Source organism: Pygoscelis adeliae, unplaced genomic scaffold, assembly GCF_000699105.1.
Source record: "Pygoscelis adeliae isolate BGI_AS28 unplaced genomic scaffold, ASM69910v1 Scaffold127, whole genome shotgun sequence".
Taxonomy (NCBI): Eukaryota; Metazoa; Chordata; class Aves; order Sphenisciformes; family Spheniscidae; genus Pygoscelis; species Pygoscelis adeliae.
Genome location: NW_008825208.1, coordinates 5,923,522 through 5,945,085, shown reverse-complemented (window position 1 = coordinate 5,945,085; position 21,564 = coordinate 5,923,522). Strand labels below are relative to the sequence as shown.

Genomic DNA, 21,564 nt, shown 5'->3' with positions numbered 1-21,564 from the left:
AGTAGGGGCTGTAAAAGAAGATGGAGAAGGTTTTGGCTTCATTCTTAAAAACTTGTGAAGTGCACAATGTGGGAATGTGAGATGGGTTGGGAGCAAACCCTTTGTCTTGTTTGATGTCTGCTGCATAATGGTCTGCTCCCTGGTGCAGCCTGGATGGGAAGGCTAGGTGGAGGCTGTGAGAAGACATAAGGCAGAGAAAGGAGCTTGCCCCATGCCAGCCAGCAGGTCTGCAACACACATGGAGGTAGGACACAGTATCCGAGTCCCACATATTGTGTCCCTGGCTCCTCTCCTGGACCATTGTGTGTGGTGCTTTAAATCCCCAGGGTTTATGCTTTCCCATGATTAATCTCTCCCAGCTTGAGAGATGGTCTTTAATTGTTAGCAGAATAAAAACTGGGGAGAAAATGGTTGACGTGCAATACTTGGGAGGGCTTATAGCTCTTTGTTCTCCTGTCCCACTGCTATGGATACAGCCTGCATCGGCAGCACAGGAGAGTGCCCTGACAAACTCCTGCCTAGTTTCTTAACTGCAGCCAGGTGACTAGTCTTGAATTTGCTGAAGAGTCCTGTTATGCTTATGGTTAAGGGAGAGATACTTGATGGCAGTATCAAGGCTTAACTGACTAGGCAGCAGAGATGTGGGAAGAGTAATAAACATATCTCACAGCCAGTGTAAACAAGGGGTTAGCTTTTTTTTTTTTCCTGCCACTCCTACAATTCTAGTTGCTGCTTGTAACAACAGAATAATGGAGGAAGCTGGAAATGGGGTAGATGTGTGCAATTCAGTGCGTTGCTGCACTTTGTGCAGGCACATGCAGGATGGTTTCTGTGACTTTTGGAAGGTGTGTGTAGTCCAGTGGCTACAACAAATGGCTTTAGACATAACCTCACTTGTGTTTCGTTACACTTGAGTCTGATCTGTTGCCACATGAAGGAACATGTTGTTGGGGAGGTTCCTCAGTTGGCTTGCTTCAGGATGGTGGGTCTGCAGTGATCTGGAGCTTCAGGTCCAAAGGGAAAGATTTGATGATTTCATTCATTGTTTTAGTTATTTCAGCTGCTTGGCATGGCCTAAGCAGTCTCCTAGTGCTGGCAGGGTCATGAGACACTGTGGAGGTCCTGGAAGGAGAGATCATTCGGGGGGAGAGGGGAGTATGACATGAAAAGGAAGGTGAAGAGAGAAAGAAATTGTTAGTATTTATAAAAAAAACCCTGGAATCTGAGATAAACATCATGAAGTCAGACTAGCTGGCAGTCTGATTGTTCCATGAAATCTGTCTGAAACAAGAGATTGACTCGCAAGTCAGTTTGCATTGTGGGTGCTGCAGAGTTTTGGCTTGTAATTTCCCTGACAGTAAAATTTCATAGTCCTCTGTCTTTTCAGCTGCCTGTCATATTTGCTCAGCAGAAAATAAAATGTTGAAAGTGATATGTTTATGTTTAATCTGCAGCTGGCAGAGGAGGGATGATGCTGTGAGGACTCAGTGCAGGGATAGCACAGATTTAAAAAATAGGACAGTAAAGGCTTCTGCAGCTACATCATGGTACATTTCCTGGCTAGAGTTGTATTTGCATTTGAACATCCTTTTTGTTCACTTAAGTTCCAACCATATCCGTTCACCTCAGTCTTTAAGTCTGCCCTGTACCAGTGCTTTTTTGTTTTTTGCCTTTGTAATCCTTTACAGACAGCTCAGTGATCCTCCTCCACTGAAGGAGGGTTCTCCTTGGTCTCCCTCTAATCTCAGTTTGCAACAGGTCACCTTAGATTAGTCTAAGGGGGAATGGTTTCCTCCTTGTAGGATGTCTTAAGACCTGTAATTTCCTTCAAAAGCTCTGGGTCTCCCTGCTGCCTGTGGATCTGGCCTGCAGTGCTGCAGTATGGAGAAGAGATGCTCCTGATCCCATGCACAAGGACTCTTCTCGATCTGGTCGTCGGGAATGCTGCTGTGCTGGGGAGGCTTTGCTTTGCTTCTGGATTAGCTGTTGGGGCAGCTGCATGCTGGTGCTTAAAATAGGGACTCTTCCATTCTTTGTATAAAGACAGATGGTTCTCAGCGCTTGTGCTTGAGCTGCTGACAGAAGATTTTGGTCTCGTGTTTCGTTGAAATGATTTTCTGCTAGCTCACTGAGAAAACATGTTTATTGCCCCGTCTTCTCTTGATCTTGTAAGAGTTGTAACTTCTGCCTCTTTGCAGATGTTAAAAAAAATTTTTTTTTTGTGTTCCTTCCTGGGTTTGGGGAGGAGACCTGCTGGGTAGAGGAAGGTGAATTTCTTACAACACTCCAGCAGCTTTGTAGAGTGATAGTAGGAGCTTTGTGTTTTAAGTTGCAGCAGTATGTCCTGCATTTCACGCTTGCGATCTTATTCCTATTGATGATAATGCTGTCATTTGGAAAAAAAGTCAACAAATTGTAACAAACCAGTAACTGGTTCAGTCAACATTTATACAGCTTTGTAAAGATTTCCTGGAAAACCTAAGCGGCTTACAGAAAGTCGTGGGCAGAACAGGTTAGCCTGTGTCAAGAGGTCCTATGAATACTGCCATGAGTATCAAATTTACCCTGGAACAGCAGTCTCAAGCTTTCAAAGAACCTGTTTTTCACTTTGTAGCTTGTTTCTTGTGCTTTCAGGTGTGCAGCCTGTTTATTTGTATGCAAGCCATGGTGTGGCTTGCCCCAAGCTTATAACTTGTGCTTTGCCTAGACTCTTTCCTTTCTGCGATACTAACTGTAATTGGTCTTGGGTTCTGTTGTACCTGCATGGTAGTTTTGTTCTGTTGACACAAGGTCTACAACAATGGGGTCCCTGTGCATGACCAGAACCCTAGATTTAACAAGAACAATAACAAGAACTGGCCAGATCTTTTTGTCCTCTAATTAACTAGTGGAGATACGGAACATCACGGTCTGAATGCAGATCACAGCAAGCATATTTTCAAAAGTTAGCAGCCCCACAGCTGCACACCTTTGCTGTCAAAGCAGAAAGGGCAGGAAATGACTTGGAGATCCTAACCTTCTGTTTCACCTTTGGAGATGTTCTAGCCTCTATTTGAAACACAGCATGAAGCAAAGGAAATCTTAATTGCTTCTGTTTTTGATAGGAGTGGTCTCTATGTATTGTGGAGGCTAGTTCTGGAATCTATGAGGCTGGTTTCTGCCATCAACAGTTTGCTCAGTTAGTGTTAGAAATAGAAGATGGATCTGTGCTGAGTGCTGTTGAGATGGAAGTGCTTCAAGAATTGTGTGCAGCATTTCTTACAAACCCATCATGGGATGTTCAGAAAAAGTTGTTTTCTTGCTACAGCAATTTTGAGTTTCAACCAGTTTCTCTCTTTTCCTTTTTTTTTTTAATTTAAACTGCAGATCAACTTGAACGTGTGTTCTTGCGTCTTGGCCATGCAGAAACAGACGAGCAGTTACAGAACATTATTTCGAAATTCCTGCCCCCTGTTCTTCTCAAGCTGTCCAGCACACAGGAGGGAGTTCGTAAAAAGGTAAGGGTGCAATTTACCATAATGGTATGTTTTCCTGATCAGGGAGAATGAAATACCCCTGACGTATCATGATTTACAACACTTGGATGTTCTCTGTGGAGAAATTTACTCTTTGAGGAAAAGTTGTTGTTAGCCTGAGAGAAAATGGGTTTATTACAACTGTTAGGGCTTAAAGAGATCAGTCATTGCTTGTATCAGCAGGATCTTCTGCAGATGCATGGCTTTTGCAGGTGTGTGGAGGCTGCATTTGTTTCCACTTGAGGCCAGCTAGCTATGAGTTAGCCTGAGACCAAGACTTACTGCCATAGAGGCAATTGCCGTGGCTTCCAGGTTAGGGCTGTTGTCCATCCACCTGACTTATGGCACATGTGGAGGGAGCTTGTTTCTATTTGTGAAAGACCATGAAGATGTATTCATTGATGTCATTCACTTGTCTGATAACAGGAATAGGAGCAAGGACCAAACAATTTTGAAGATGGATTTGATACCTACCTGAAGGAATTCAGTTCCCTGGTACAGAAGGGAGCTTTATCACAGAATTCATTCAGGTAGATACTGAATTCCATCTCAAACTGTTTGGTCCTTGCTCCTATGCCTGTAACCAGGCAAGGACCAAACAGTTTTGGAGATGGAATTTAATATATACCTGGGGAATTCAGTTCCCTGTATTAGGTTATAGGATAAAAGCTTATCTGCTCACCCACAAGGAGCACAGAGACACAATAGCAAGTGCAGAAACCTGTGTAATGCCCTGCCCCAGCTACTCCCAGGCCCATCGTAGGAGCCATCAGCCCATCAGAGGCCCATCTCCACAAGCCCAGGGGAACACAGAGGCACCATGGCAGGCAGGCAGTTAAGGACTCAGGGGGACGGGCACCCTGTCCAGGTCCCTCCCAGGCCTGTCTGAGGAGACCCTTAGCCCCACTGTCCGGGCATGAAACCCATCAAGGTGAGTCAATGCCAGAACACCTTTGGGACTGAGAGGATGCCACCTAGGGGTAGTGGACACAGTGAGATGCAGGGGAAGAGCATTTTGGGATTGCACAAACCTTCTAATGGCATATTTAGTGGAGTAACCAAAGGCAGGGAAAGGGGTGGACCTGGGTGATTTGGGGAGGAGCAAGTGTGGGTCTTTAGTGGTGAAGCCCAGTGGTGAATTTGTGCCTCTCCTGGTTGGACCTCAGGGCGTGGAGCTGCAGCAGCCTCCCCTCTGCTGGGCTACTGGGCCCGGCCCTAGTTCCCTGACACCATGTACTGGTCGTTCTCCCTATTCCTGTGGCCAGGCAAGGACCAAACAGTGTTGAAGATGGAATTTAATATGAACATGAAGGAATTCAGTGGTGTAGCTGCCTTCTGTAGCAGGGAACTGAACCCTGTTTACTAGCAGTTTTTTTTTCCCCTGGCCTGTGTTCTTGCACAAGTCTTGTGCAACAGCAGTTGTAGGATTGTGTGAGGGCATCGCTAAACCTAGTGTTAACGGCAGAAGAGGCCTGACCTGGTCTGGATTCAGGCAGAGGAACACCTGCTTGTGTTTCCTGTTCTGCCAGGAGGATGTGACCAAGAAGAGGCAAATGGGGCAGCAGTAGCTGAATGTAAGAGATTTGAGGAGCTGGATCAGAAAGCAAAGGATGAATTCTTGTCCCTGCAGCAGTTCATCAGAAAGAACTGTCTGGTGATAGAGGTGGACCAGAACCTTTCTGAGCAGAGTGCAGATGGACTGCTGGGGAGCGGTGGTGGAAAAGAAGCTTTTTATAATCCCCTCTTTGTCTTGTAGAAATAGGGAAATGATCATGCCTTCACCTGGTTTATGAGTAGATTTCAGAACTTGCAAGTAACCAGAACACAGATTTTTCTAGAAGTTCTGCACAAAACATGGTCCTGGAAGTGATCACATGGAAGTGGATCCACAGATGTGAAGCCACTCCACTGTGCTGAAGGACAGACACTCCAACTCAGATGGAGGGTTCTTCTGAATCCCTCCTTATCATGTGCACTTGAAGCTGTGAAGAAAAGCATCCAACTAGCCAGTGAAATTTCTTAGGATATTTTTATATGATATTTTTTCCATAAACTGGAATTGTTATCTGTTTTCTTGGAGTGTTGTGAGATTCAGGAAAGGGGGAGGACTACTCCTTTGAAAATTAAATTTTAGAAGGTCCCTCAAAATTTCACAGCATTCTTACGGTATATTGTAGTTTTTGTGTTAGAATGAATAATGAAATAAAACTCATTTATTCTTCTTCCTTCTATGTGTTTAAACTATAGATTTTTATCTAGACAAGATGATGGCAATATTATAAGCAATTACAGCAATTCCCTGTACTTCTTGGTATTTGTCAAATTCATTGCAGTCAAGGAAATTACCCTGAATTCTGCTCTTGCCATATCAGTGAAGGGAAGTTGACTCTGTCAGTATTCTGTTTTCATAATAAATTAAAAATGTAACAAGAAGGCTCTGTATGTGTTGATTGTTTGTTTGTTTGGTATTTTTTACATAGCAAAATAATTTATCAGTGAGACAGATGGGAGGGGAAGACTGTCAGTTTTTTATTCTAATGAACATCAATAAAGATTTAGTGTGGGGTGTATAACCTGCAAGTAAATCTGTTCAACGTGCACACTGCCTTTTTCTGTTACTTACATCAGAACTCAGCTTTTCAATCTTCTGCTTGCTCTTACTTTGCTGTTAATGTGGTGGGAAAATGTCTTAAGAAGTCTGATGCATTTTCAAATGCTAATGACTTTTAAACACAAATACCTAGCTTCCCAGTGTTAATTTTGGCTGGTGGACAGCAAAGAATGCGCCTATTGTTCAACTCCAGCCTCAAAATCATGTTAAGGCAATGTAAGTAAAAGCATATGAACATAGGCGACTAGAAAACTAATCTAATAAAGTAGGTGAAATAGAATGGAAAAAGAAGGACAAACTCTTTATTCACCCAGTGACTGACTGTAGTCAGTGACAGAACTCTGCCATCCTGTGTCATGTCTCTCTCCTGCAATTATTGTAGTGGTTAAAAAAAACCCCAAAACAACAACAGCAAAAAAAAGTGTGCCCACATAGTTAATTGTGGTTTGAAAACTTACACTATTTTAACTGAATTGACAGTCTAGCTTTTGATAGTATAGGTATATGAGTAAAAAAGAACATCTGGGTGTGGCCAGTATGCTGCCGAAGCATAGATCAATACAGTTGTCCAAGGACTTCCTTTCACCCAACTTCAGAAGCACAGTGTAGTTTGTTCAGTACACCAGATGGATTGACTACACTCTAATTTTACTCTGACTCCCCAGACTAACTGTCTTCTCAAGCTTGTACTGCTAGAATGGGAAGGGGAAATTAAAATTCCATTTTTCTTCATGCTGCCTTAACATACTGCTTTGTTGGTCTTATCCCTGCCTGTAATTTTGTGACTGTCAGGTCAATATTACTGCCTCATTCAGTAATTTGAACTCATTGTCCTCATGCATTTTCAGATCTAGGATGTAGTCTAGATACGTGGATAAGCTTGCAATGCCTATACCTTCTTAATCCATTTACTCTGAAAAGATAATCCCTCTTCAGGCCACAGTTTGACAGATGAGTTAAATTCAACTCTAGGATGTCTTCTACCAAATCAGTTACCCTAGCAGTGTCACACAAAGAACTAATCCAGGGTAAATTCACTCTGCTGCTTCAGATGTGCTCCAAGAAGTATTGACGCACTGGCAGCATTTGTGCCAGACTGGATACTGTGTCACTTCATGCAGCCCATGTGAAGCCACCAAAAATACAAGAGGCAGTCGTACTCGGAAGTGCAGACATTTGCCTGATTCAGGTCAGATGAATACTGCTGGATGAGATCTTTAGTGCACTGATTTGATATTAATGATTAGAGAAGCAGGACGTTAGCTAAACCCTCACACATACCCAAATCCAGTCATGTCTTTTTACACCAGGCACCATGGCTAATTTGAACAGGTTCCTCAAAGTCTGTTGTAGTCATACGTGTATACTTCTCGTCCTTCACAAAAAAGTGTGTGCAGACAGGTTTCTTCCTCTCTAAAAGGAATTTGTGACTGCTGTTATAATAATTTTGCAACAGCAAAATTTGATAGCTGCCAGCATTACTTAGTTTTTCAGCTTATCTCTGGCCTCAATCACATGCTTGTGGTCAGCTATGCAGTTTCTCTGGATTACATCTGTACATTATTTTGTTTGATACCTAGTCATGAAATGGGTGCAAGGATGATATCTTAGCTCATATGCAGCTCAGCAAACATGCGGTTCTGCAGTTCCCATGACCAACTTCAGTGACAGCAATTTAGTTGCTTTGTCACTGTTCTATGACCAAGGTAATGAGCCATCAAAAGCACAGGACAGTGTGCCCACCCTGGCTTTTTGACTTGAATTGCTTGAAGTCAACATGCATCTAGGACTAGCTCTGTCTGGTTTTATTGGAGCTGAGCTGACTCCATTTAATGTCACATTTTTGCACCACCTTGCCTGAGAATCTGATAGCGTTTGTGAGCAAGATGCAGATGTTTAGTTTGATTTCTCAGAAACCATTGTTCTGGAGTGGAGATTGTCTCTAGTTTTTCAAGTTTGTCCATTCAGTTATGGTATCTCAGTGGATTTACAAATCACACTTTGCTGATGCTATGCTAAGAAACTGCTTCATGGGATTGCAGAGTCATGGGATAATTCAGCTTGGAGTGGACCTCAGAAAGTCTCCAGACCAACCTCCTGCTTAAAACAGGGTCCATTACAACCAGGATGCTGAAGGTTTTATCGAGATGGGTCTTGAAAAACCTCTGAGGATAGAGACTGCACAAACTCTCTGGGCCCCTGCTCCACTACTTGAGAATCCTCATCATGAGAAAGTACCACTCTGCCCCTCTCTTGTTTCAACGCACTCTGGTCTATGCTCAGCTCGCTGTCCACCAGAGCCCAGGGCCGTCCCCCCAGAGCTGCTGCCTGGCTCCATTGGCATTGCTGCCGGGGCTCTGCCTGCCTAGGGCAGGGCTGCACATTGCTCCTGCCTGACATTCATGGGGCTCCTGTTGGCTTCTCCTCTAGCCTGAAGGATTTCAGTCCTGTCTTGCTCCACTCCAAACGTAGTTTTTGAACGCTTATTTGATAACTTTATTATGGGTGGGGTTTTTTCCTTTTTTTTTTTGTTCTGTGTCATGAATTGGAGTTACTCAACAGCCACAAGATAGAGCAGCATTGCAGATTTCCAAGCCAGGCTCAGTTTTGAGGGATAGTAACCAACTGTGTAGAAAGAACTGGTCATCCTCAGTAATCATTTCTTCCTGACATTTCTGTTGATGGAGGTTATCGGTTGTGGCATGGTTTGGGACTTTTTATGTGTTTGTTTTAACAGTGACTTGAGACATGTCAGAGTGGTTTCAAGATAATACAATAAATTATTAAATAATCAGGAAGCTCAGGCCTGATCTGTTTATAATAGGCCTGCTTAGTGGACTGAGAGTGATGTGTGGAGTTCGAAGTAGTAAAATTAATGGTGGTTCTCTGAAGTTTTTGTTTTCTTCCTGTCAGGTCATGGAGCTGCTGGTTCATCTGAATAAGCGCATCAAAAGTCGTCCAAAAATTCAGCTTCCAGTTGAGACATTGCTAGTTCAGTATCAAGATCCTTCTGCAGTGTCGTTTGTCACTGTAAGTGTCTGTTCTTCCAAGAATAGTTGCTGATTTACTTGTAACAAGCAGAATATTCTTTAAAGCTCCTGTATTTAGCTCTGTCAGTTTTCCTAGCAAGTAGGTTATTGTCATGAGGTTGATGTTTTAAGAGATTTTTTTAAACTAAACTTTATAGTCTGATGTGGGTGAAACTTAGTTTCATAAAGCAGCTACGATAAGATAATTACTCTTGATATTTCATGAATGCATGAATTGTCATTGTTTGTATTGTAGAGGGTCTGTTCATTGTTAGAAGCTCCATTTTGCAAGCAGCTACTAATCCTTAACGTGATACGTGCAGGATCAGAGTCTTGCTTAAAAAATGTGTATTTCTCTGAACACATGAGAACCTGTATTTTTTTGTGGCTTTAGGGTCAGGACCTTAGCTGAAGAAGAAAAGATGAAAAAAACCTTATTTTATAGGTGGGGAAACTTTACTAGGTGGTTTCATTCAATGTAGTTTAAAAGGGAAAAATAGTTTTAAAATGTTTTTGTGAAACTATGGGGACAGTTTTCATTTCAACTGTGGTAGATCTATTGCAAGTCACCATCATGAAAAAAAGTTATGAAATCAGAGTGAAACTTTCTGTCCTTCTCATTTGACTATTCAGTCATATGTAGCATAAATGGAAAACATAGCGTCTTAGAAGCTGATGGAGAAATATTTAGACTTTGAACAGCAGTAACATAGAAGTAATCTCAGATTGTCTTTAAGTAAGTGGGATTATCCGGAGTTCACCTTTTCGAAATGGCCAAGGGCTTCTAGAGTGCATGTGTTCCATAGAGCAGTAAAAGAACCATCCTGTATGAAGACAAACTTGACATAAATTGTGCTTCTGGCTGGACATGTCAAAAATCTGTTTTCATTCATGTAGCTGAGTGATGCATGTTGTTCTGTGCCATGAGGCTTCATAAAATTTTAACAAGTACTATTGACAAAGAAGTGAAATGCTTCCCACTTCAACACTTCTTTCAACCAGGTCATTGAAAACATAACTCTTATCTCTACAGTTCTTGGCTGGATTTGGATCAACATGATAGCGGTTAGATAGTCCAGTATTCAGTGAACTCTGGATTGCATTTGCAGCTTTTAATTATGATGATTTAGAAACACATTTTCAAAAGAAACCTTGCCTACGCTACTGATTTTGTATTTATTCAATATTGCTTTCTATTTTATTTCAGAAATAGGTAAGTGAGAACATTACACTTGCTTTCCTTGAAGCTGTTGCTCAGGTAAAGCTGCTTTTGGTGAAATTGGCAGTGAATAAGAGAAGCTAGAGAGGGTTTTTTGCATTGTTGTCTTCCTCCTTTTAAAGTGGAAGCTCAGCAAGACCTACTCAGAAAACCCTTTATGAGTAAGTCTTGCTGAGCCTGCCCTTTAACAGCTGTCAGTCCGATGAGCCTTAGAATTAAGAAATTGGTCTTCCAAAATATATGTTGTTTCCAACATCCAATTACATAATGCAACATACAAGAAGAGTTTAAATAACAGATACTTCTTTTGCACTGTTGCAACATTGTGTGCTTTTCTACTCCTTTAGAATTTTACCATAATTTATGTTAAGATGGGATACCCCCGTCTGCCTGTGGAAAAACAATGTGAATTGGCTCCAACGCTTCTCACTGCAATGGAAGGGAAACCTCAACCACAGCAAGACAGGTATAACTGCTTATTCTTGGAGTGAGTTCTGTTGGTATCGTTTTAGTAAAATAATTTGTATCTGTTGTTAAAAGATTTTTTTTCCTTGGTGATATCTTCATTGCTTAGTATGTTCTTGGCTTGTACAATTTGGGTCAGCAATTCAGTAGATTGGGTGGTACAAAGAATGCATATAGTCTAATGTTGTAATAATATATAGGGTCTGCAGCAGCAGACTCCCTGTATGATAAGAGGCCTGTGTTACGATGGATATGCCTGCCCATATTCTCCATCCATCTTCTTCAGATTCTGGTTTCAAGCTTAAGGCCAGACCGTCAGTAAATATCCTCTGTCCAGCAACAGGAACAGCAGTAAATGTCTCAGGTTGGCCACTCTAAATTGTGAGAGAACCAAAACTCCTACTCACTTGAAACACTAAGTTGTAATAAATAAAAAAAGATGGAAGTTGGAAACTGCTGTGTGCTAAGAACTTTCAGAAAACTGTTAATTATGGACCTGCTTCTTATTTACATTGAGATGGGTTTCCACCATGCTGGCACTGGAAAATGGCATTAAAACCGTATCTTCATTCACTCTACATCACTGTGACAGTGTAAAGGTATTTTTAAAATGACTTTACTGAAAGGTCTTGCAGTAAAATCTTGCTTCTGTTCAAGAGATGAGTGTGAAAATACTTGATTGTTTTCTCTGGGACCATGGTTTTGCCCTGTCTGAAAAGCAAGTACATGAATGATGAGAGCTTTGGGAAATCTGGCTGTGCTGGTATATAGTCAATGTATTTGTCTGTGTGCACTCTTTGGTGAAGCTGAACAGCATTGATCAACTTCTGCTCTAGGCAGAGTCAGATGGATGAGACAGTCCTAGACAGTATTTTGTGGCACAATTACGAAACATTAAAAGTCTGGACAAAGGCAGTGACTTTATCTCTCCAGATGTGTATGTGTGTGCATGTATGCAGACATATACGTTCAATTTTAGGTGCAAATCCTAATTTATCTTCTGCCTTCCATTTTTAAGTACATCAGGTGGCAAATAGAGGCCCCTGGATTGTGAATCAGTTTAACTTTTGTTAAAATTTTTTTTGCTGTTAAGGACCAGGTTTGTTGTTAAAGGTTTCTCTCTTGAATGTTAAGAATAAACAGGTGTGGTTTTCTTAAAATGGTTGCAGTAAATATAATTGTTTTTCAGCCTAATGCATCTTCTAATACCAACCCTTTTTCACATGAAATACCCTGCTGAACCACTGAAAGCAGCAGCTTCTCCATTTAATCTTGCTGAAAAACCAAAGACTGTACAGCTGCTTTTGGACTTTATGTTGGATGTTCTTCTTATGCCTTATGGGTACGTAAGAGTTAATACCAGTCTTCTCTAGTATTGATGTGTTCTTTATGTGTGGAACATTACAAACTGCACCCTTGGAAACTCATTTAAAATATGCTGTTATTTCCTAGCTCGAATGAAACCAGTTACATGTTTCGGTAAGATACAAAGCAGGGTCCTAATTTTAAGAATGGGATCACCATCTTCCTTATTTAACAAAACGTCTTTTGTCTACTTAATTAGGCGTTATGCTGTTCTGTCCTTGACCTCTTTTGGGATCAAAGTGAAGCTATGAGACGTGAGCTATATGTTAAATAATGAAACCTTTAAAATAGAAGCCAGATCAAAATGTGTGCTCATCTTCCTGCAGTGGACTTTCAAGGCTTATTCCTCCAAGGTCATAAGCAAGCATAATCTCTGAAAATTTACGCTTTCCAGAACTGAACCTTTAATAACAAGATTTGTCTTTTCATCTGTCTTCTGATGAAAAATGTTTTAACTGTAATGACATGTCTTGGTGTGAGCACTGTTTCTGAGAGCAAGAATGATTTACAGAGCAACTTGAATTTACTGATCACTGCTTGTTAGAAATCTTCTAGTGTCTAAAATCAATACTTTCTCAAAATCTATTTTCCACTAACTTTTTTAGTGTCTTTGTATTGCTAGTGGAGCTTTTGCTTTGAAAGAAAATAGAAATAATTATAACAGTAGAAAACATTTCTTTTTTCTGACGGTTCATTGATTCCCGTAAGATTATTCTGAGCACCTAACTCTTGCTCACCCAAGTGGATTAACCTGAAGGAATGACTTTTAAAATAGTGAGCATGTGATGTTTCTCCATGTAGCTTTGCTGGAGGCCATGCTCCCATCAGATGTTTTGGGGGCCACTGCCTTACCATTTGAGTGTGTAGAGTCATGCAGCTTATAGTTTAAAATGCCTAGCCTGCTCCTCTGTTCACAGCTCACACTCTTCAGTTTGCCCAGGTTTATGCTCTTAGCTTCACCCCCACGCTACAGCTGTGGCTGTAGCTTCAGCAGAAGAAGTCGGGCTTTGCAATGAGACTTCGCTTCCTTCCATGCTTTTGTACTCTGGCCAAGCATGACAATTTTTAAATACTTGAGAGAGACCATGGGGGTAGGGGTGAAGGTTTCGTTTTCTTTCCAGAAGGTGCTCAGAGAGTGTCTTCAGATAGCCTGTGGCTCTGGATGTCTGTCTCTTAAAGCCTTGCTCCCTGTGGTGAGACCATTTGCAGCTGTTTACAGCTAAGTTATGCCTGGTAAAACTTGCTTTGTCATTGCCCAGTTGTGAATTAGCCTTGCCGGTCTGTATGCAGTAAAACAACCAGAAAGCCTAACTATTTGGCTTAAAGCTCATAATCAAGTTCAAGTGTTTAAAGTTTTAACTAGTAAGACTTGGGATGAATGTTTATCCTTATTGTTGAGAGTGTTTACTTCCTTTTGTTGTCTGTGTGCTGAATGCGGAACAGATTATGGCTGAGTGGAGCAAAATAATTCTTGCTGGTCTCTGCCCTACAATTTTGATGCCTTCATGTGTTGACCAGCTTCCAAGGATACAGGGAGAGGTGGAGTGGCTTTTGTGAGAGTATGGAGATGTGCATGGGGCAGCTTGACTAGCCAATCTCCCAAAAGACTAAGATCTGTAAACTTAACCTGTATGGTTTTTGCTTTCCTTCCCTGCCCAGTACTAAAACTGCCATTTTCCAAGACACTATCTTACTTAATTATTTTTTATATCAAGGATTGTTTCTTGCCACTTCATCATGTTGCATATGCTTCATTATTTCCCTTGTTAGGTTTGCGTTTTTCACAGAAATCATACAAATGTTGTTAAAGCTTTTAGTACAAGTTTCTCAAATGTAGTGCTGTCTGAGTATTCACTTCAGTATACAAAAGAGATCATTCTTTCTGGTTCGTAACCTGAGATAACTCTTTTCAGAAATGCCAGTGGACCCCTCCCTTTCTTAACTGAGGTTTGTTTTCAGTTACAATGAGGTCGTTATGGCTCTTGCAGAATATGCTGGGATAACCCGTGGCCGAGTCTCAACTGAGTAAAATTCTGTCTTATGTCAGAGTCATGGGATTAATTAAAGAAGAATATGTGAAATAGGACAGGTTATGTTTATTCCTCCATTCTGGCATCTAATTCAGCTGGCAATGTGGATTGGTAAAGCCTCTAATGAAACTCCTTTCCCACCTGCTTAGGTTTGTATTGAATGAATCTCAGAGTCGACCAAACATGCCGTCAGCCCAGGGCTCTTCATCGAGTAGCGTGGGAGGTCCTGGAATCCCTCAGCCGCCTCCAGGGATGAGCTTTTATGCAGCCAAAAGGGTAATTGGAGATAGCCCATGGACACCAGAGCTGCTAGAACAGGTACTTGCAACTGCAGGGCTGGTCCTCAGTGAACTAGGGGTGGTAACAAGGATGGCTACAGACAGAAGAACAGAAGGCCAGAGGGAAAATACGTAACTAATTCTGACCAGGTCTTTAGTTGCCCTGAGGGAATTTATTGAGGGACTTCGCCTCAAGTTGTGCCAGGGGAGCTTTAGATTGGACGTGAGGAAAATTTTCTTTACTGAAAGAGTGGTTAAACATTGGACCAGGCTGCCCAGGGAAGTGGTTGAGTCACCATCCCTGGAGGTATTTAAAAGACGGGTAGATGAGGCGCTTAGGGACATGGTTTAGTGGGCATGGTGTTGTTGGGTTGACAGTTGGACTCGATGATCTTAGAGGTCTTTTCCAACCTTAATGATTCTATGATTCTGTGATTTGTATAAGGAACTTTGCAATGGTGAGATGGGGTGGGAGGTACCAGCAGTTCTCAGAGCTTGTTAGGAAGGAACCATGACTGCAGCCTACTCTTGTGTTTTCCTCCTAAAGATAGTAAGGTTGCAAAACTCTGTTACATTGATGAAGTGTCCCTTTTTAGCAGAGAAGTAGCAGTGTCCCTCATTGTAATGCTGATACTTGGCTGCAGGTGACTGCTTTGACAGGAGACAAGAGGAGGGCGCTGCTAAAGAGATGGAGAGCATGTGAACTTCTTAGGAAGCAGAAGCTATCATTTCAGACAGCTGAACTGCTACGGTTATTGTAACATATGCGTTCTTGTCAGTAACACTGCCTTTTCTTTCCCCACTGTTGAACAGTGTAAGCTGGGGATAGTGAAGTTCATTGAAGCTGAGCAAGTGCCAGAACTTGAAGCTGTTATACACCTGGTTGTAGCCTCCAGTGACACAAGACACAGTGTTGCCACTGCAGCAGACCTTGAACTAAAGAGCAAACAAAGGTACAAGTTCGGACGTTTGGAAAAGATGGTGCTAGTGTTCCTAACAAAGCTAGCTGCAATTAATGTAGTGCTCCAGAGAGACTGTGATCTGAAAGGAGGAAGGCTGCAGTCCCCTGTGTACCTGTGAAGCTGCCATGTATTCAGACGGGGCTGGGAATGGTGTGGCTCACAGTCTTGCAGTTGGGAACATCACTTGGCTCCGGAGCTGACAGCTTTAGCTGTCTGTTTTCAATCATCTTTGGTATTGCTTTTGAGCAATTTTCTTACTTCTTCGTTTCCAAATTGCCTCTGTCGATTATCAATGGTCAATAAGGCCTTAGTAACTGATTCACAGCTGGTCAACTTATCTATATTGTCTTTCCCAGAAAAGTATACTTTCATTCAATTTATTAAGGGAGTAAAGAGACTGTAATTGTGAAGTGGACCATTGTCTAGGAAGTTTGGCAGCCACTGTTTTCTGCATTATTAAAGCTTTTGCTCATCTGCAGCCCACCTTTTGTCATCTAAAGACAACGCTTCTGTCTTTAACCCATCAAGGGGCCAGAGTAATTGCTGTTGGTACTATTTGCTGAGTCATTGATCATGTGAGGTTTGCTGGCTCATGTAGGTGATTTGGAGCAAGAGAGGCCTGCCTTTGAAATGTGTAGGTGGCTTCTGTATTACGAGAAGTGTAGGACTATTTAACTTGGAGTCAAATACGTAATGTGAAACCTTCTCCATTCGAGTCTATTCAATTGTGGCAGGGGAGATGATTCTAGTAAGTGACGACAGCCTGATTAAGGAAGGCAGTCTCTCCTTTGCTGCTTGTCTCATCTTTCCCTTTGTATTGGCATTCTTTGCGTGGAGAGCAAAATACACGTGTGGACAAAATGCATGTTAATATGCAGTCTTAAATGTCTTTTATAAGAAATACATGCTTCTTCACAGCTTACTTGTTTGAAAATCAGTTGCTTTACTGAAGGAGAGGCGGTTGTGTCTCCACTTTTTTGAAGCATGCATGCTTAACTTTTTGTTTTCTGTGGGGTGTTTTTTGGGTATGTGTGTGTATTCCAAACAGTCTCATCAATAGGTAGCATTAGATGGTTATCGTGGGCAGACAGGTTTGTCTGAGAGACCAAGATGAAATAGTCCTAGAATTAAAAATACCCTCTTCTCTATTGAAATCTCAAAGCACCAAGGTTGAAGAATGTGGGGAAATTTGTTAACAGCTAACCATTCTGTATTCAATCAGTAAGACTACCATGATCTATATGTCTTGTTTCAGTGGGAGAGAAGGGAGCATGTAGGTTTCTCACAAATTATTTGGAATTATATTGTCAGAATTTGTAGGAGAAATTTGTAATCACTTCACATTCTTCGTGATTATATCTTATGTGGATGTGGGAGGAGTGATTAGACCTATTAAAACTCTGGGAAGAATATTAATATGATGTGAAATGCTGTAAAACACATATTTTAAAAAGTAATCAAAGGTCAGAATCATAACACGTTCAATGTATTTTTTTCTTTAGTTTAATTGACTGGAACAATCCTGCTATCATCAATAAAATGTATAAAGTGTATCTTGGGGATATACCACTGAAAACCAAGGAGGTAAGATTTGCCTTCAGAGTTGCATACCTGCTTAATTTCTGAGGCTGTAATTTTAGTTGCCTTATTTTATTTGGAGAAGACATACATGTATTTCTTAAATCTATCAGTTCCTTTGACCTATGCTTTCACTGAACACTTTTGCTATTGAATAATTTTTTTCTCTGTCCCAGTGTGTTCTGATTTGCAGTAGAAGGTAATGTAGCTAACTTAAAAGTACTGTTGTCCAAAGATGCACTATATTAATTCTAGTCTGTTTCTGACAGGGATCTGTTCTGAAACCAGAAATGAAACGAGAGTCAGTCAGCACCCGTGTTAAATTAAAGATAGTTCCTCATCTTCTGCGATCCAGGCAAGCTGCAGAAACATTCCCAGCTAACATTCAGGTAATGCTTACATTCCAAAGCTGCTCTTCCTAATGAGCTTGATAATACAGTTCCGCTAGTACTTAGGGGAGGGGAGCACTGTTACTGATGACAGTGTTTAAAGAAGGGGGATTAGAAAACCTTTGAAAGTGAAGCCAGATGCTCTCTGATCTGCTCTTTATTCCTTTTGGCCAGGTGGTTTATGATGGACTCTTTGGTGCAAACACAAATGCAAAACTGAGAAGTCTGTCCTTACAGTTTGTGCATCATATTTGTGTCATGTAAGTAATTCAGAGTGAGCACAGTGTTTTTTAGCTATTTGCCTAGAGGCCACTCTGTTTACTAAATATATAACTGAACTAAGGGCAAAGAAAGAGTGCTAAAACTCACAGAAAATAGTTTTTTTCCATTAATCCCGAAATCTGTGTGTGTGTGTGTGCGCGCGCACGCTTGTACACATTAAGCTGTAATTTCTCAGTTTAATGAAGTTGAGAAAAAGTGATACTGAGAGAAGATACTTTTAAGGGATGCAAAAGATAATATTGTGTTTGCTGGTGTCTCTAATTGCAGTTGTCCAGAAAGTAAAATAAAGCCATTAGGCCCAATGCTTTTAAATGGACTTACAAAGCTGATCAACGAATACAAAGAGGTAAGCTGAAAGGTTCTTTACTATAGAGCTATAATTCTTCATATGAATATAAGCAAAAGACAAATACCTTTATGATGGAAACTGATAAATCTCTTTCTTGTAGTTGTCTGAGATGGCTATCAAAGGATACTTTTTAAGAAATTTTTTTGGAAGAGAAGCAAATAGTTTAAAGGGCTATATAGGAAAACTGTTTTATTTGTTTAACAGCTACGGATGGGTGCTCGGACATATTTGCAAAGTCTCAGGAAATAACAGTGTTGGTAATCTAAAGAGTGAGGCCAGAGTAGCATCTAGCTGCTGTTACTCATTACTCTGGAGCACACAGGGGCCTCAGCTCCAGGCATATACCCTGTTGTGATAAGCAGCTGTACAGGCCTGCTTGTAATACCTTCCATCCTGTCTGTCCAGGGATGGTATTGCTATGGGAAGGGTGTTACAAACAGACCTGCAAATGCCAGTCTGGCCTGAAGAGGTATTTCCAGTCCCATTTCGGAAGCCAAATTCCCCGTGATACTCCTACGTGTATCTTACGAAGGGCTGATGTTGCAGACCTCCTCTTCTGCAGCTTTGATCTTCTTGCTGGTTCATTTGAACTGTTGGATGTGACCTTCTGGCCTGAGTTGGTGTTGAACACGTGGGCCTCCCCTGCCATTGGGAAGGGCATGAAAAAGGAGTGTTCAGGAGGAAGTAAGCCCATATATAAATGTGCTGCATTGGTCATGTGCAGGATCCATTGTGCAAACAGCTTCCTTTGTGTAAAGCTGCTGTTTAGGGCCAGTGGAAGGTTTCTGTCCCTTTGCTACTGTTTCATATACTTGCTGAATCTCCTTAGCTGTCTCTCTTGAAATAAAATGCGATTAGCTGAGACCAGAAGGGAGATTCACATTTTGTCATCATTTGTAATTTTCTGTTTTTGGTGGAAAAGCATGCTCCCTCTGTTCCTATGTAATGCTTTTATTCTTGGATACAACTGTTTTATGTTCCAGGATTCTTTGTCCATGAAAGCCTGTTTGAGCACATTGAAGACAGGATTTAAGTAAATGTTTAATTATAAAACATACACCTTTATGTATTTCTGCTTTTGCTGAATTATATTTATTGTTTTATCATTCAAGGATTCAAAACTGCTGTCAATGGCATATTCAGCGGTTGGAAAGCTCTCCAGGTAACTGAAGCACCATTTAAGCAATGGGACATTGAATAATTTTTCCAGAGTAATCTTTTAATTTATCAGCAGCAAGCTTTATGCCACCTGCCAATATTGCAATTGAGTGTACAGTGCAGAGAAAAGCATTGTTCTTGTGACATCTCCAGGGGTGTAAAAAGAAGTATGTTTTTAGCTGATAGCTTCTCTAGCAGTGATTAATGGCAGCTCATGAATTATGCACAGAATTTAAGAAATGGTTCCACTTTCTGGATTGGCAGAAACATAAATTTAAGGAATGTACAGCAAAGACCAGAGGGCCTGAAGCTAGACAAGTAGTATGTTCAGTGGTGTGCTATTGCTCTAAGTGGTTGTCCATAGAATATCTCACGTTCCAAACTGTGTTAAGGGTGGGGTGCTGCTCCATGGTGGGAATGGATAAGATAGAGCAAACTTTCTGTGCTGGATCTGTTTTGTTTGACAGTTAAAGTGTGGGATGAGGGGAAGACCAATGAAATGTGAAGCATTTCCATTTAAAAAAACAAAAAAAACAATGAATTAAAATATCTTGTTTCAGCCGAATGCCTCAGCTCTTTACCAAGGATATAGCACTGGTACAGCAGTTTTTTGAAGCTTTATGCAAGGTGGGTGCTGATGGGGCTTTGGGAAATCCTTAATATTTTGTGCTGGTTTTGCTTAATTCTTGTCGCTGCACACTGTAAAGTGAAAACTCTTGGTTTTGTACTGCAGGAAGATGCTGATACTAGACTTGCCATTCAGGAGGCCTTGTCTATGATGGTTGGAGCATACAGTAACTTGGAAGGAGCCCAGCGTACCCTGATGGAAGCTCTTGTAGCTTCTTATTTAATAAAGGTATTTTTAGTGGAGTCAAAATTAAGTGCCTTAAAAAAGAGCTATTCATTGTTTTCCTGTTTCCTGACATTTCCTGCTGTATACTTTTGGAACAGGTCTCCCTTTTCTTACTGAATATATTGGCCTGTTTGGGAGAAAGGCGGGTGTGTATGCTCAGATGAAATATTTATAATGTGGTACAGTGGCTGCAAGAAGGGTGACAATGCAGTTTTCTATTTGTGTTCTGTTCGGCAATGAAACAAAGCCATTGCAATTGCGCTCTATGTTTCTCATAGTCTCCTCCTAAGAAAACTTTGAGAAGCAGATGCTTCAAGGATAGTATCTTGTGAAATGCTTTGTGAAAGCAAGAGTTTTGTAGAAAGGATCATTCACTGCTACGTGGGGATTTCAGTGTGCTGTGTGATTTCTAAGATAAGGCACCTGGAAACCTCCCCAGGAACTCAGCCTTGAGACACTAATCCAGAGGAAACCACACTTCACTGACTCTCTTACTTTACTGAGTATCTTGTTTGTGTTCAGAATTCCCCGGAGGTCTGGGTTTTCAGAAAGAGTGGGTTTTGTATACTCTGTGTTTGCATGGGTACTCAGGGTGACTGCGGAGGTATATGTATTTCTAGTGGTTGCGCTAGTAACTGTGTAAGAGACTGTTTTCAATCTGATGACTCTTTTGCCTGGGTGCCAAGCGATCTAGGTTTCCAGGCAATACCATTTTGAGACTATCTGAACCCAGCAGAGAGAATGACCACCCTAAGCTAATGTTTCTTTTCTACCTCTGGCTGTGCTGCTCCTTAAACGCAGCTCTGTTTTGTGTGGATAGATGATGTATGTTGTTCTTCATTTCAAAACTGCCTGGGCGGGGCAGTTCAGATGTCTAAGAATTAGCGATAACCCTGATTTATGATTCCCCAAAATGTGCATGTCTTTAATTAAGCATTTCATTCTCCACTTGTGTATATATGAGAAGCTAGCTTTTCTTTTCCACATTTCCTGCCATATGAAGAGTTAGCAAGAACAGTGTCTCAAAATGTCTAAACTCTTTGAGTCATGTTGGTACCAGAGGACAAAACAGGTGACTGATGATTTACAAGTGGTGAGTGCAGGTCACTAGTGTGTTCATTTAAAACTCAACCATATGTTTGTGTCTGTTCTTTTTAAGCCTGAAGTTCAAGTACGTCAAGTGGCTGTGAAATTTGCTAGCACAGTATTCCCTCCAGATCATATCCCTTCCAGATACTTACTCCTGTTAGCTGCAGGAGACCCGTAAGTTGTTTTCCTTTTTAAGTTACTTTCATATATGTATACACACCCACCCACATATATATATATTTGCATCCAATACATACTTGGATGAAATATGAATGCATATATATGTGTGTATGTATGTACATAAAAACTCACTCACTGAAAATCAAGTATGATAATTTGGAAATTAACCTTTACATAGGGGCATTCTTGGCAGTTCTGTGGAGCACTGTTAC

At 41.2% G+C, this 21,564-nt stretch overlaps 1 protein-coding gene across 1 annotated transcript in view; it reads left to right on the top strand.

The window, feature by feature from the left end:
- Positions 1 to 21,564, top strand: part of KIAA0368 (KIAA0368 ortholog) — a 67,871-nt gene that overhangs the window by 4,270 nt on the left and 42,037 nt on the right. The window contains exons 2-16 of the mRNA XM_009328999.1: positions 1,769 to 1,817; positions 3,367 to 3,497; positions 9,040 to 9,156; positions 10,722 to 10,840; positions 12,029 to 12,181; positions 14,384 to 14,552; positions 15,326 to 15,465; positions 16,977 to 17,058; positions 17,322 to 17,441; positions 17,616 to 17,701; positions 17,991 to 18,069; positions 19,185 to 19,234; positions 19,791 to 19,857; positions 19,964 to 20,086; positions 21,243 to 21,346. Of these exons, the coding sequence (XP_009327274.1) occupies positions 1,769 to 1,817; positions 3,367 to 3,497; positions 9,040 to 9,156; positions 10,722 to 10,840; positions 12,029 to 12,181; positions 14,384 to 14,552; positions 15,326 to 15,465; positions 16,977 to 17,058; positions 17,322 to 17,441; positions 17,616 to 17,701; positions 17,991 to 18,069; positions 19,185 to 19,234; positions 19,791 to 19,857; positions 19,964 to 20,086; positions 21,243 to 21,346 (1,589 nt within the window). The remainder of the gene's footprint in view (positions 1 to 1,768; positions 1,818 to 3,366; positions 3,498 to 9,039; positions 9,157 to 10,721; positions 10,841 to 12,028; positions 12,182 to 14,383; positions 14,553 to 15,325; positions 15,466 to 16,976; positions 17,059 to 17,321; positions 17,442 to 17,615; positions 17,702 to 17,990; positions 18,070 to 19,184; positions 19,235 to 19,790; positions 19,858 to 19,963; positions 20,087 to 21,242; positions 21,347 to 21,564) is intronic.